Source organism: Urocampus carinirostris, chromosome 18 (assembly GCF_059441175.1).
Source record: "Urocampus carinirostris isolate Australia breed hairy pipefish chromosome 18, RoL_Ucar_1.0, whole genome shotgun sequence".
Lineage (NCBI taxonomy): Eukaryota > Metazoa > Chordata > Actinopteri > Syngnathiformes > Syngnathidae > Urocampus > Urocampus carinirostris.
The window spans coordinates 8380616-8394252 of record NC_142366.1 but is presented as its reverse complement, the minus strand read 5'-3'; the positions used below and the strand labels follow the sequence as shown (position 1 = coordinate 8394252).

The following is a 13637-nucleotide window of genomic DNA, read 5'->3' as shown; positions in this document are numbered from 1 at the left end:
AGCGAGAGGGAAAGAGAATTGAAAAAGACAGAGTGGGAGAGGTAGGAAAAGATGGGGGTGAAAAACTAAGGCAAAAGAGGAAGCGACAGAGACAGAGAATAAATAGAGGGCAGGCAAGAGAGAGAGAAGAAATAAAGCGACTGAGAGGGAGCAGAATAAATAGAGAGGGAGAGAACAGTGGTTAGAGCGCTGATACTTAACCGTTACCCTGACTGTTGCAAAGGAGACACATGTAAAGCTATTTGATTTTATCTCATAATCACACTATTTTTACTCAGTGCCAGAAACACAGATTTGCATAGTGCATTCTAGTAGGTTGAACAATCTCTCCCCCTTTTCACCAGTGCGTCAATAATGTTGCTGTTTATGTGTATGTAAAATAGGAGTATTTTGTCGAAATACTTTTTTTAAAAGCGAAAATGTATAATGGAATGGACTATGCAAATTAGTGTTCCTGGCACTATGAGTCTTTTTAGGTGCGCCTTATAGTTTGGAAATTATGCAGTCTCATAACCCGTTTTTGGTATTCCTGGCGGCTAACAATTCACCGTACGGTCGCTTTCAACGATTCGAAATTCTTTTATCGCCGTCGGTCTGAAAAAAAGAAAAAACAGGAACTGAACACCCCAGCTCATAAAAATAATAATAACCCGTAGATGGAGTTATAAAATGGTTGGCGCCCCCCCGCCGCGCACTCCATGCCGCTTTTATGAAGCGTCATCGTAAAAATAATGAAGTTCCTCACATCAAACGTCCTGAAAATAGTCGCGCGGAATTAACGACGTCGCCGGCACGAGATTTATGCGCCGCGTAATGAAGTCGCGAGCTTGCGTCGCTAGCACGGCTAGCGCGGCTAGCACGGCTAGCGCCCCGATTGGGCGCTCGGCCTTCTTTTAATTGGATGGGTCGTCGCCGAGTGATGGATGCGCCTCGTTACCAAGATCGTTTGCGCAAGTTTAGATTTCTCCTCATTGAGGACGTTTTACTGCTACGTCGGAAGAAAAAAGGAAAAAAGTACAACACAAGGTGAACTGAAGGAAGCAAAATCTAAAGTAAAATCGATGACCTTCGAAAATGTTCCCCTTCCTCACTATAAAAAATGTTACGTCCCCATTGTTACTTTGTGTGACTACACCAAAAATACTACCACTGAAATAACTAAATAAAAATACTAGAAAATTACTACAAAACTCAATCAAATTTAGTGCTTAAAGTCAGATGTACTTCAAAAATTCTACTATGAAAATACTACCAAATTGCTCCCACATAAAACTACATTAATGCTACAAAAATACTACAGAAATACTACAAAAATCCAACTGCAAAAATACTAAAAAAATACCCAAAAATACAACTAGAGTAATAGTACAGAACTATCAAAAAAATATAAAATATAGCGCTTAAATGGATGGTGTGTAATATTCATTTCCTCCTAGTTGTACAATAAACCTTATTTTAGTTAAAAAAAATAATTTGAATAATGGGCAAAACTACATGAAGTACCAAACCAATGTTAACTTTTTTAAATATCCAAAGGTCGCAAAAACTGCCATGTTTGTCTGTCATCTTGCTGCTACGCTGTGCTCTTTTGGCACTGCTTTTCCTTTGTATTAGACAATACAGTCCCATAATATTATTCAATGTATCTTTAAAATTGGGACCTTATATATAATTTTGTTAAATTGTAAACGTTTCAAGTTGATAAAACTAATTTGCCTTTAACACTAAGTTCAAGACCGGGTGGAAACATTTTTTGGCCTAGAGAGGGATGGGTGCCACCAGTGTGTACTAGCCCAAGACACACCACATGAAATGATGCCTCTGTCAGGAACAGGAATAGGATCAGGACCCAAATGCGTGACGCTTCTCACACAAGCCTTTTATATTACGGGAAATGGGGAGTCATGCACGTTAGGCAGCAGTCTGGCGTGGAATGATAGGAAACCAGAGGCCGACGAGGACAGGACAGACAGGATTGATATCAAAACAGGATATAGAAAATAAACAGGACAAACTAGACGGGAACTAAACTGGAGAGCGATATTAAACAACGGGACGTACAGGATGGATATCAAAACAGGAAATCGAAATTAAACAGGAGATAATAAACGGGAACAATACCGGACAGGAAATACCAACAGGAAACGGGACCGAGTCAAAACCCACGTCCTGCGGGGCAGCGGTTCGCTGACGGACGGCCGAAGGAAGAGTGAGAGCACTGAGTGAGCGGGGCCAATTGGGCATCATGGCAACCGTGACAGCGTCTACAACCCTAGTGGCTAAGGAGGACACCCACCCACCCAATTGACTTAAAAGGAAATGAAACATGTAGATGTTTGCGTAGATATATATTCATAAATGACAAAATTGGATTGGTCCTCAGGATCGGCCACTTGGCCAAAAAGTTCCACCCCCCTGTCATATTACCTTTAGTGTGCATACAATTGTAGTACTTTTATTACTATTTTTAATTGAATAAATGCTAATCAGATATGAATTTTAAGATCAGCATTTATAAAGTACAGAAAGCGTCCACACGGCGTCGCCACCCACCGGTTTCGGGGTCGACGGAGAAGTAAGGTTGTCCCTCCAGGATGCTGTAAACGACCTTGGCGCTGTTCCCGTAGGTGGCGTCGTCCGCGTCCAGCGCCGTCACCTGTATGACGGGCGTACCTGCAGGCAAAATACACATCGTTTACCGATAAGTCATGCAGAGCAAATGCGGGCAGCCTGCTAACAGCAGTGTCTTAAAGAATGCCTGCCCGGACGCCCGGGGCGTACATCTTTTACATCGGGCGTACAACTTACAAAACTTTTGCCCAATTTTTTTTTTTTTTTTTTTTCAAAAAAAAAGGTTTTATTCCCATTTCAAAATCTTCCTTCGTTTTGGAAATTTCAGAATTTCGGTTCGTTTGGAAATTTCGGAATTTCGGTTCATTTGGCAATTTGCATACTCGGCAGCCAATCAGAAGCCTGCATCGAATAACATTGTGCTTCCGGATTTTCCCGAGCGTTATAAGGTTGCACATTAGCATATCACTTTCCAAAGTAGACGCACACAGAACACAAGAAAATGGATAAGTGGTTCGGAATTGTTAAGATTTGTCAATTTAATCGTGCTCTTGTGGTATTGCGGTAAGGCGTTTTCCATCGTGTGACGTCATTACGCACGCACCATATTTTGTTTTGTTATTGTCGATTGCCATGTTGTATTGAATGGAGCCGTGTTCTTGTTTGCTTGCTGTTGAGGAATAAATATGCTTAAAGGCTGAACCACAATGTCCTGCTGATTTTCTCACACATGAGGGAACTGCACACTCTGACATATCCCTTACCAGGAATCAAGCCAAAATCTCAGCCCCAGAAGAAACATTCAAAAGAAGCTAACGAAATTGATGACGCTACAAAACGTAAACGTACATCGTGGAAAGAGGAGCTCACGTGGTTGTAGCAGACGACGCTACGCAAAGATTGCATGAATGAAGATGAGTAAATACAGGTACATACTTATGGCAGATGGAAAACAGCGATGTCATATACAGGCACTGAATGTTATAAGTAGATTTATAATAAACTAAATTTTAAAGTGTTGTTCTGTTGTATATTCTGATGATCAATCTTTAATACATTGCAACAATGTTTTTTTTTTACGATTAGTCGTCTTATTGTGTTTCAAGTTGTGAAAAATGGGGCAGGCAACTTTAAGGCTTGGCAGGCAACTTTTCAGAGAATTCTGCTCATGAAAATTTCCTCTAGTTTGTTCCAATCTGACACGCTTTTAACCGAGATTGATTCGTACAAAGCTGATGTAGAACTGGTAACAAGACAGGTTTGTACACTATATTTAGGACACAATTATAATTACAGTTTGAAGTCAAGGTGTCACACCAGACCCCGTGTTGCCTATACTTCGCTAATGAATACTGTATATCAAGGGTCCAAAATCTAAGGCTAGCGAGCCATATAAAGCTCTTTTCATGAGTACATATGGCTCGGACAAAAAAATCACAATTCTTCCATGTATGTTGACACACTTGAAAAGCAAATACATAATTTGAAGTTGAAGTGTTGGTCCAGTATATATAGGAAACAATTCAAACTACAGTCTAGAGCAGGGGTCGGGAACCTATGGCTCGCGAGCCATATATGGCTCTTTCTATAAGTACCTGTGGCTCAGAGACAAATTTGATTACATGCAAATTTTCTCCATCTTGTTCAAAACTTAATTTAATTCTGTTCAGATACACGCAAAGCCAAACCAAAGCTGAATTGCAATGCAGTACTTTGCAGAATATACAGGGTACGTTTTTCACTACAATTTACAGTCAAGGTGTCACACCAAAAAAAATAAAAAAAATAAAATTGTTTTGGCTGTACAATGCTAAAGAATCCTTTATACAACAGCTCACTATATAATATGTGTTCAGTGTTCAGATACCTTATGATGAAATCCACAGAACAAACTGTAAATACGCCAAAACACCGGAAGAGAACTTAGTTATTTGATTTGATGAGTGGGAGGGATGGGTGGAGCTATGCAAAAAGTGCAAGCACTCCCTCCCATCTTTTGCCCTACTCCGTCTGCGCCAAAGGTAAGCACATCAGGCTCCCTGTTTGCAGAATGTTGTGACATTTTTACAAAATAACTGCTTGCATCTGGTTTTGAAACCAATATGTATGAAAAAAGGGTCAAAATGAGTTTAACCGATCCTGAGTAATTGCAAGAAAGAGACAAGTTTAAAGTGGTATGTTTGTTGATTTAGGGACACGGGCTCTGGCATTATTCTCGTTTCATAATTTTTATCAAATCATCAAAAATAAATGTGCTGAAGACTAAGCTTTTGTCTGGGGCGCAGGTTTAGGTCACCCGAAAGACCCTGTTCTTGTTGTAAATTGCTAAATAATATTTCATATGGAAGCCCTTTAAACAATTTGTGTTCATTGTTGAGACACTTTCCACACTCGATTGCAGTATTTTGTGATATTTTTACAAAATAACTTTGTTTGCACCTTGTTTTTAAACCATTATTCACGACAAAATGAGTATTTATGATCATTGTTAAGACACTTCATGATAAAAAGCCACAGAACAAGCTTTAAACCAACCAACAAACATTTTACCCAGAAGCTCTAGGAAGGAATGTAGAGCAATTTGATTGGGTGAGAGGTAGGAATGGACTGAGCTATATATAGCGAGCACTCTCTCAATTGCTCAGCACCGTCTGCACTGAAGGTAAATACGTTGATATCCTCCATTGCAGTATTTGGTGACATTTTTCCAAAAGAATTTTGCTTTCACCTTGGTCTGAAACGATTATTCATAACAAAATGAGCCTCAACACTATTAACTTTTAATTTTGTATTGATATGGGACACAGGCTCCGCCATAATTATCATTTCATAGATTTTATCAAATCATCTAACGTCACACTGTGAAATAAAATGCGCGAAAGAATAAGCTTGAGTCTGGAGAGCTCTTTGGGTCAAAAAGGTTAGAGACCCTGGCTTTATATGGAAGCTCATTGAAAAATGGATGTTCACTGTTGAGACACTTCATGATGAAAGCCCACAGAACACACTGTAAACAGCCAAAAATGCCAAGCACACAGAAAAATTAGATTGGGTGAGCGGTAGGGGTGGGTAGATATCTGCACACACAGCATGCTTCCTTTTCTGTTGCACCACCCACTGCACTCAAGGCGAATACAGTTGGTACTCAACACCTCGGTGACATGCTAACCTGCTAAGATGCTAATGCAGCGATGTCACAGCTTGGCTTGTTGCTACAAAATTATATTACTAGTACAGTGGAACCGCCTCTCAGTTCGAACAAATCGGAGTCCGACCAAAAATTTCAAGAAATTCTTGCTTCGCTGTTCGGTCAAAAAATCCGAGTTTGAACGCCGGTAATGGGTGAGTGCGTACACTTGGGTGCGATGCTGAGCGGTGTACGGGTGTAGATGGAAATTGGGATTAATATTTTAAGACCACCAGTAAAAAGTGCATCCGAAAAGTTTTCACAGCGCTTCACTTTTTCCACATTTTGTTATGTTACAGCCTCATTCCAAATTGTATAAATTTAATCTCTTATCTCAAAATTCTACACAAAATACTCCATTATGACAATGTGAGAAAGTATTTTTTTTACATTTTTGTGAATTTATTAAAAATAGAAAACTAAGAAATCACATTTACACAAGTATTCACAGCCTTTGCTTAATACTTTGTTGATCCACCTTTGACAGCAAATACAGCCTCAAGTCTTTTTGAATATGATCCCACAAGTTTAGCACACCTATCTTTAGGCAGTTTTGCCCATTCTTCTTTGCAATAAGTCTCAAGCTCAATCAGGTTGGATGGGAGACGTTTGTGCACAGCCATTTTCAGATCTCTCCAGAGATGTTCGATCGGATTCAAGTCTGGACTCTGGCTGGGCCACTCCAGGACATTCACGGAGTGGTTCTGAAGCCAATCTTTTGAGATCTTGGCTGTGTGCTTTGGGTCGTTGTCCTGCTGAAAAATGAACCTTCGCCCCAGCCTGAGGTCAAGAGTGCTCTGGAGCAGGTTTTCATCCAGGATATCTCTATCTATTGCTGCATTCATTTTTCCTTCTATCTTGACTAGTCTGCCAGTTCCTGCTGCTGAAAAACATCCCCACAGCGTGATGCTGCCACCACCATGCTTCATTGTAGGGATGGTATTGGCCTGGTGATGAGCGATGCCTGGTTTCCTCCAAACATGGCGCCTGGCATTCACACCAAAGAGTTCAATCTTTGTCTCATCTGACCAGAGAATTTTGTTTCTCATGGTCTGAGAGTCATTCAGGTACTTTTTGGCAAATTCCAGACGGGCTTCCATGTTCCTTTTACTAAGGAGTGGCTTTCGTCTGGCCACTCTACCATACAGGCCTGATTGGTGGATTGCTGCAGAGAAGGTTGTCCTTCTGGAAGGCTCGCCTCTCTCCACAGAGGAACGCTGGAGCTCTGACAGAGTGACCATCGGGTTCTTGGTCACCTCCCTGACTAAGGCCCTTCTTCCCCGATCGCTCAGTTTAGAAGGCCGGCCAGCTCTAGGAAGAGTCCTGGTGGTTCCAAATGTCTTCCATTTACGAATAATGGAGGCCACTGTGCTCATTGGGACCTTCAAAGCAGCAGCTTTTTTCTGTATCCTTCCCCAGATTTGTGCCTCAAGACAATCCTGTCTTGCAGATCTACAGACAGTTGTTTTGACTTCATGCTTGGTGTTTGTGCTCTGACATGCACACTCAACTGTGGGACCTTATAGAGACAGGTGTGCGCCTTTCCAAATCATGTCCAATCAACTGAATTTACTGCAGGTGGACTCCAATTAAGCTGTAGAAAGATCTCAAGGATGATCAGTGGAAAAAGATGCACCTGAGCTCAATTTTGAGCTTCATGGCAAAGGCTGTAAATACTTATGTAAATGTGATTTCTTAGTTTTCTATTTTTAATTAATTAAAAAAAAGTTAAAAAAACAATTTTTTTCACATTGTCATAATAGAGTATTTTGTGTAGAATTTTGAGATAAGAGATTAAATTAATACAATTTGGAATGAGGCTGTAACATAACAAAATGTGGAAAAAGTAAAGCGCTGTGAATACTTTCCGGATGCACTGTATATTATTTTCCAATGTAGATTTATTTTGATTTATATTTACTTTATAGTTTATGTATGTATTTTTAGATTTATCTCAGTTATTATGTAATTTATTTTAGAAGAACACAAACCACAGATATTCAGAGTGTATAAAACACAAGGAAGAAAAGAGAAAACAAAACAAAAAGAGAAGAAAGAAAGAAAGGAAAAATAAGAACAAATGTGGAAAAACACAAAAAAGACAGTAGGAAAAAGACAAAATAAATGGGAAAAGCAGAAAGAAAAAGAGGAAAGAAAAATAAAGGAAAAACTGAAAAACGGAATAAATGGAATACAGAAAGAAAAACATCAGAAAAGAAAGAAAGGAAAGGAAAAAACAAAAGATAGAAGAAGGAAAAAAGAAAGAAAGGAAGGAAGGAAGGAAATAAGGAAAGACACAGGAAAATACAGAAAAAGAAGGAGGGGAAAAAAACAAAGAAAAACAAACAGCACTCACCCACGTCGGCCATTTCGGGCACAGATGCCCGGTATGGATCCCGCGTGAATTTGGGCTCGTTGTCGTTGATGTCGTGGATCTTGATGATGAAGTCGGACTCGCCTTCCAGGGCCCGGTTGGTGAAGCGGTCTACAGCCTTTGCGTGCAACATGTAGAAGGCCTTCTCCTCGCGGTCCAGTCGCTTGGTGGCGTGGATGTCGCCTGATTTCTCGTCAATTCTGAACAGCGTGCCGGCGCCGTCGCCCGTGAGCACATAGCGCACGCTGCCGTCTTCGCGGTCCGCGTCTGAGTGCAGCTGCCAAAAAACGGAGGCTTATTGCGACATCGTTTCCCGTTACACATTAAAAAAAAAACAGCTGCAATTCTTGTTGATTTTGAACAGCGTGCCAGCGCCCATTAGCACGTTAGCACCTAGCGCACGCTGCTGTCATTGCATTCTGAGTCCAAGTACAACTGTGAAAAACATAATTTTTATTGTAAAATCTTTTCTCATTACTCATCAAAAAATGAGCTTCAATTCTCATTGGTTTTTTTGAACAACGTGCCGGTATAGTTTCTCGTTAACACGTAGTGCATGCTGCTGTCTTTGCGGTCTGGGTCTGATTGCAGCTGCCAAAAAAAAGGAGGTTATTGTGACATCTTTTCCCGTTTCTTGTTAATTTTGAACAGCGTGCCAGTATCCGTTAGCACGTTAGCACCTAACGCATGCTGCTGTCATTGCATTCTGAGTCCAAGTGGAACTGTGAAAAACACAATGCTCATTGTGAAATCTTTTCCCGTTACACATCAAAACCGAGTTACAATTCTCATATATTTTAGAACAACGTGCCGATATCGTTGCCCGTTAACACGAAGCACGTGGTGCCGTCTTCACGGTCCTGGTCTGAGTGCAGCTGCGAAAAAACAGGAGGTTATTGCGTCATCAGTTCTCGTAACACATCGAAAAACCCGCTGCAATTCTTGTTGATTTCGAACAGCGTGCCAGCGCCCGTTAGCACGTTAGCACCTAGCGCACGCTGCTGTCATTGCGTTCTGAGTCCAAGTGCAACTGTGAAAAACACAATCCTTATTGTGAAATCTTCTCCCGTTACACATAAAAAAACGAGCTACAATACTCATTGATTTTTTTGAACAACGTGCCGGTATCGTTGCCTGTTAACACGTAGTGCATGATGCCGTCCTCGTGGTACGGGGCCCAGTGCAGCTGCCAAAAAGCAGGAGGCTATGGCGGCATTGTTTCCCGGTACACATCCAAAAACAGCTGCAATTCTTGTTGATTTTGAACAGCGTGCCAGCGCCCGTTAGCCCGTTAGCACGTTAGCATCTAAGGCACGCTGCTGTCATTGCATTCTGAGTCCAAGTGCAACTGTGAAAAACACAATGCTTATTGTAAACTCTTTCCTCATTACACATCAAAAAATGAGCTACAATTCTCATTGGGTTTTTTTGAACAACGTGCCGGTATAGTTTCCCGTTGACACACAGTGCATGCTGCTGTCTTTGCGGTCCAGGTCTAAGTGCAGCTGCCAAAAAAAGGAGATTATTGCGACATCGTTTCCCGTTACACATCAAAAAAACAGCTGCAATTCTTGTTAATTTTGAACAGTGTGCCAGTTCCTGTTAGCACGTTAGCACTTAACACAGGCTGCTATCATTGCATTCTGAGTCCAAGTGGAACTGTAAAAACCCGATCCTAATTGTGAAATCTTGTCCCGTTACACATCAAAAACGAGCTACAATTCTCATCTATTTTTAGAACAAGGTGCCGATATCGTTGCTCGTTAACACGAAGCGCGTGGTGCCGTCTTCACGGTCCTGGTCCGAGTGCAGCTGCGAAAAAACAGGAGGTTATTGCGTCATCGTTTCCCGTAAAACATCGAAAAAACCGCTGCAATTCTTGTTGCTTTCGGACAGCGTGCCAGCGCCCGTTAGCACGTTAGCACCTAGCGCACGCTGCTGTCATTGCGTTCTAAGTCCAAGTGCGACTGTGAAAAACACAATCCTTATTGTGAAATCTTTTCCCGTTACACATCAAAAAACGAGCTACAATTCTCATTGATTTTTTTGAACAGCGTGCCAGTGTCGTTGCCTGTTAGCAGGTAGTGGCACTCCAATCTTCGCAGTCTGAGTCCGAGTGCAGCTGCCCTAAAACAGGATGCTTATTGTGCAATATTTTTACATTACACATAAAAAAACTAGCTACAATTCTTAGATTTTGAACAACGTGTCGATGCTGTTACAAGTTAACACGTAGTGAACCCTTTCCTCCTCGCGGTCCGACTCCGAATGTAGCTGCTAAAAAACAGGAGGCTTGTAGTGGACTGTTTTCCCATTGTACATCAAAATACCAGCTATGATTCTCATCAATTTTGAACACCGTGCAGAGGAAATTGCCCTTTAGAACATAGCGAACACCTGTTACCATTCTTGTGGTCCGAGTCCAAGTGCATCTGGCAAAAACAGGACCCTTAAATAGAAATCGTTTCCCATTATGCACCGAAAATCTAGCTAAATTCCATTCAATTTTGAACAGCGGGGCCGTCGCCTGTTAGCATGTATCGCACGCTGCCATCAAGTCTGAGTGCACCTGCCAAAGAACTGGGCGCTTATTGTAAGATCTTTCCCTGTTGCACATCAAAAACTAGCTATAATTTTCCTTGATCTTGAACAGCGTGCCATCGCCCGTTAGCGCGTAGCGAAACGCTGCCATCCTGGCGGCCCAAGTTCGAATGCAGCTGCCAAAAAAAAAAACGCTTATTGGCAAATATTTTCCGATCCACAATTTCAAAAACGATCTACAATTGTCAGAAACTTGATCCAGTGTTTTCAATTCCAAGCTAGCTAGCCCCATCGATCCCCAGGATGCCCGACCGGGCCCGCCAGGGGCCCCGCCAAAGAGCCCTAAAAATCAATGCGACCATGTTCACAAGGTCGCAGTCGCTTGCACCTGATCGATGCCGATTGAAAATACGATGCAGGCTGCACAGCTTGATGAGCATTAGCCACTTGAGTAAAACAGCTAGCGCTACATGCTACTAGTAAGGCACACATTGGATCAATCAAAGTCAGGTTTACCTTTGTCAAGTTTAGGTTTGTTCTTTCCTACTAGCTAGCGACAAGCTAAATTTTGTCCTGTCCAAACTTGTTTTGCGAAGCTCAATTGTAAACTAAAACTCTTGGTAACTATTTTTGAGATTTTGGGGGAAACAAAAATTAGACTGTAAGAAGAAATGGAAGCATAACGGAACCATTTTGTTTGTTTAGCTGAGCGCTAACTAAAAAAATTCAGTTTGTTCAAAGTAAAAAAGTTAAAAAAAACTAATCCAAAGGAATTTAAAAATTTCTGTTGATTGAAAATACAATATAAATAGCAGAGCTTGATGAGCGTTAGCCACTTGAGTAACACATTTAGTACTGCATGCTACTAGTAAGGCACACGTAGGATCAATGTCAGTTTTAGTACCATGGAATTTTATCTTTTCAGCATTAATTATATCCTCAATGAAGTTACAAACTGATAAGAAATCTCATCCATATTCTAATGCTAAACCATTTTCGTCACTTTGTGAGTATGGTATTTATCATGATGTAAACATAAATATTTTTACTTTAAAGACATTTATTTTACCTTTGTCAAGTTTAAGTTTCTTCTTTCATACTAGCTAGCCATAAGAATAGCGATTTATCGAAAAGATAAAGTTATTTTGTTTAGGGTAAAAAAAAAAAACTCCAAAAGAAATTAAAAAGTGACGCCCATTAAAAATACAATTTAAGAGGTCGGCTAACTGAGAGTTAGCTACATGAGCGGTACATCTAGCGCTACATGCTGCTAGTGAGGTACATCATAGGATTCATCGACGTCCGTTTTATCATATTGGAATGGGAGCTTTTTTAAATTCTTGACTGAACCTAACGAAACTACAAGTTGAAAAAACAAAGTCGCATCCATATAATGCTAATGCAAAATTCGTTTCATTGTAAATACATTTTGGTGTCATATTGTCATGATATAATAAAATTGTACCATCTACTTTAAAATCCCTTACTTTACCTTTGTGAAGTTTCAGATTTGTTTTTCAGTACAAAGTTGTTTTGCTAAGCTCACTTGGAAAATAAAACGTACAGTAATTTTTTAAAAATTTTAGAAAAAGAAAACTTAAATATGTAAAAAAATTTAGAAGCAAAAAGGAAACATATTTTTTTAGCTAAGCACTAACTAAAATAAAGGCAGGAAAACATTTGGCAGTTAGTGATAGATTTCAAAAGATAAATTCAGTCCAATGGAAAGAACAATATTAGCTTCACAGCTTGATGAGTGTTAGCCACTTGAGTAACATTAGCTAGCGCTACATACTACTACTACTGAGGCACAACATAGAACCCGTCAGATGTGTTAACTTCAATTGTACTCTTTTTTAATAAATACTCCCAAAACACTTGATAACTATTTAAAAAGTAAAATCTGAAAACAAAAAGAAACGTTGTTTGTTTAGCTGAGTGCTAACCCCCCCAAAAAAGGGCGGGAAAACATTTGGCGTTGGGAGATATCAAAAGATAAAATCGGTTTAAAGTAAAAAAAATCAATAGGAAAGAGATGATTGATGCCAATTTAAAATACAATATTGAAGGCACAGTTTGATGAGTGTTAACCACTTGAGCAACACAGCTAGTGGAACATGCTACTAGGGAGCTAGCGGTACATGCTACTAGGAAGGCACATTGTACGATTAATCAACATCAGATTTGCTGTATTGGAATGTAACCTTTTGGACTTTCTTACACAAATTGAAAAAATTATAAAAATCACATAAATATAATGCTAATGATGAATCTTAAGTGAACTCAATCATCCATTTGTTTTGAATAACATTTTCCACCAGTTCATGCTAAGCTAAGCTAACCAGGTTTCTTTCTAATTTAACATTCGATTTTGTATCCTTTTCACTTTTAAAATCTCATTTTTCACCAGCTTGTGCTAAGCTAAGCTAACCAGGTTTCTCTCCAATCCAACATCGTATTTTGTTTCCTTTGCACTTTTTTGGAATACCATTTTCCACCAGCTCATGCTAAGCTAAGCTAACTAGGTTTATTTCTACTTTAACATCTGGTTTTGTCTACTTTTCACTTTATTTGAAATAAAATCTTTCACCTGTTTATGCTAAGCTATGCTCACCAGGTTCCTCTCGAAATTAACATCTGATTTTGTTTCCTTTGCACTTGTTTTAAATAACATTTTCACCAGCTCATGCTAAGCCAACCAGGTTCGTCTCTCAGCTTCAAGGTCCGATTCCGCTTGATTTTGACGATTTTAGATTTTTTTTTCCATAAAAATACATTTTTTTTCACAGAAGCAACATAAAACCTCAATCTGTGAAGCTATGTGACTGGTAGGAGGCCGGGGCCGCTTGGGGGCCACCAGATGGCCGGCAAAGCGCGCTAAGGTGGAATGAAAACATACGGGAGGCTGCTTTTGAAGCTTAAATTTAGTTTAAAAAAAAAACAGTTCTATTTCTATTTATTTGT

The 13637-nt window shown here is 40.1% G+C and overlaps 1 protein-coding gene across 1 annotated transcript in view; it reads right to left on the bottom strand.

Moving 5' to 3' along the window:
- Positions 1–13637, bottom strand: part of LOC148348264 (cadherin-6-like) — a 67467-nt gene that overhangs the window by 15042 nt on the left and 38788 nt on the right. Inside the window, exons 3-4 of the mRNA XM_088321890.1 lie at positions 8115–8409; positions 2554–2673 (exon numbers count right to left, since the gene is read on the bottom strand). Coding sequence (XP_088178016.1) covers positions 2554–2673; positions 8115–8409 — 415 coding nt within the window. The remainder of the gene's footprint in view (positions 1–2553; positions 2674–8114; positions 8410–13637) is intronic.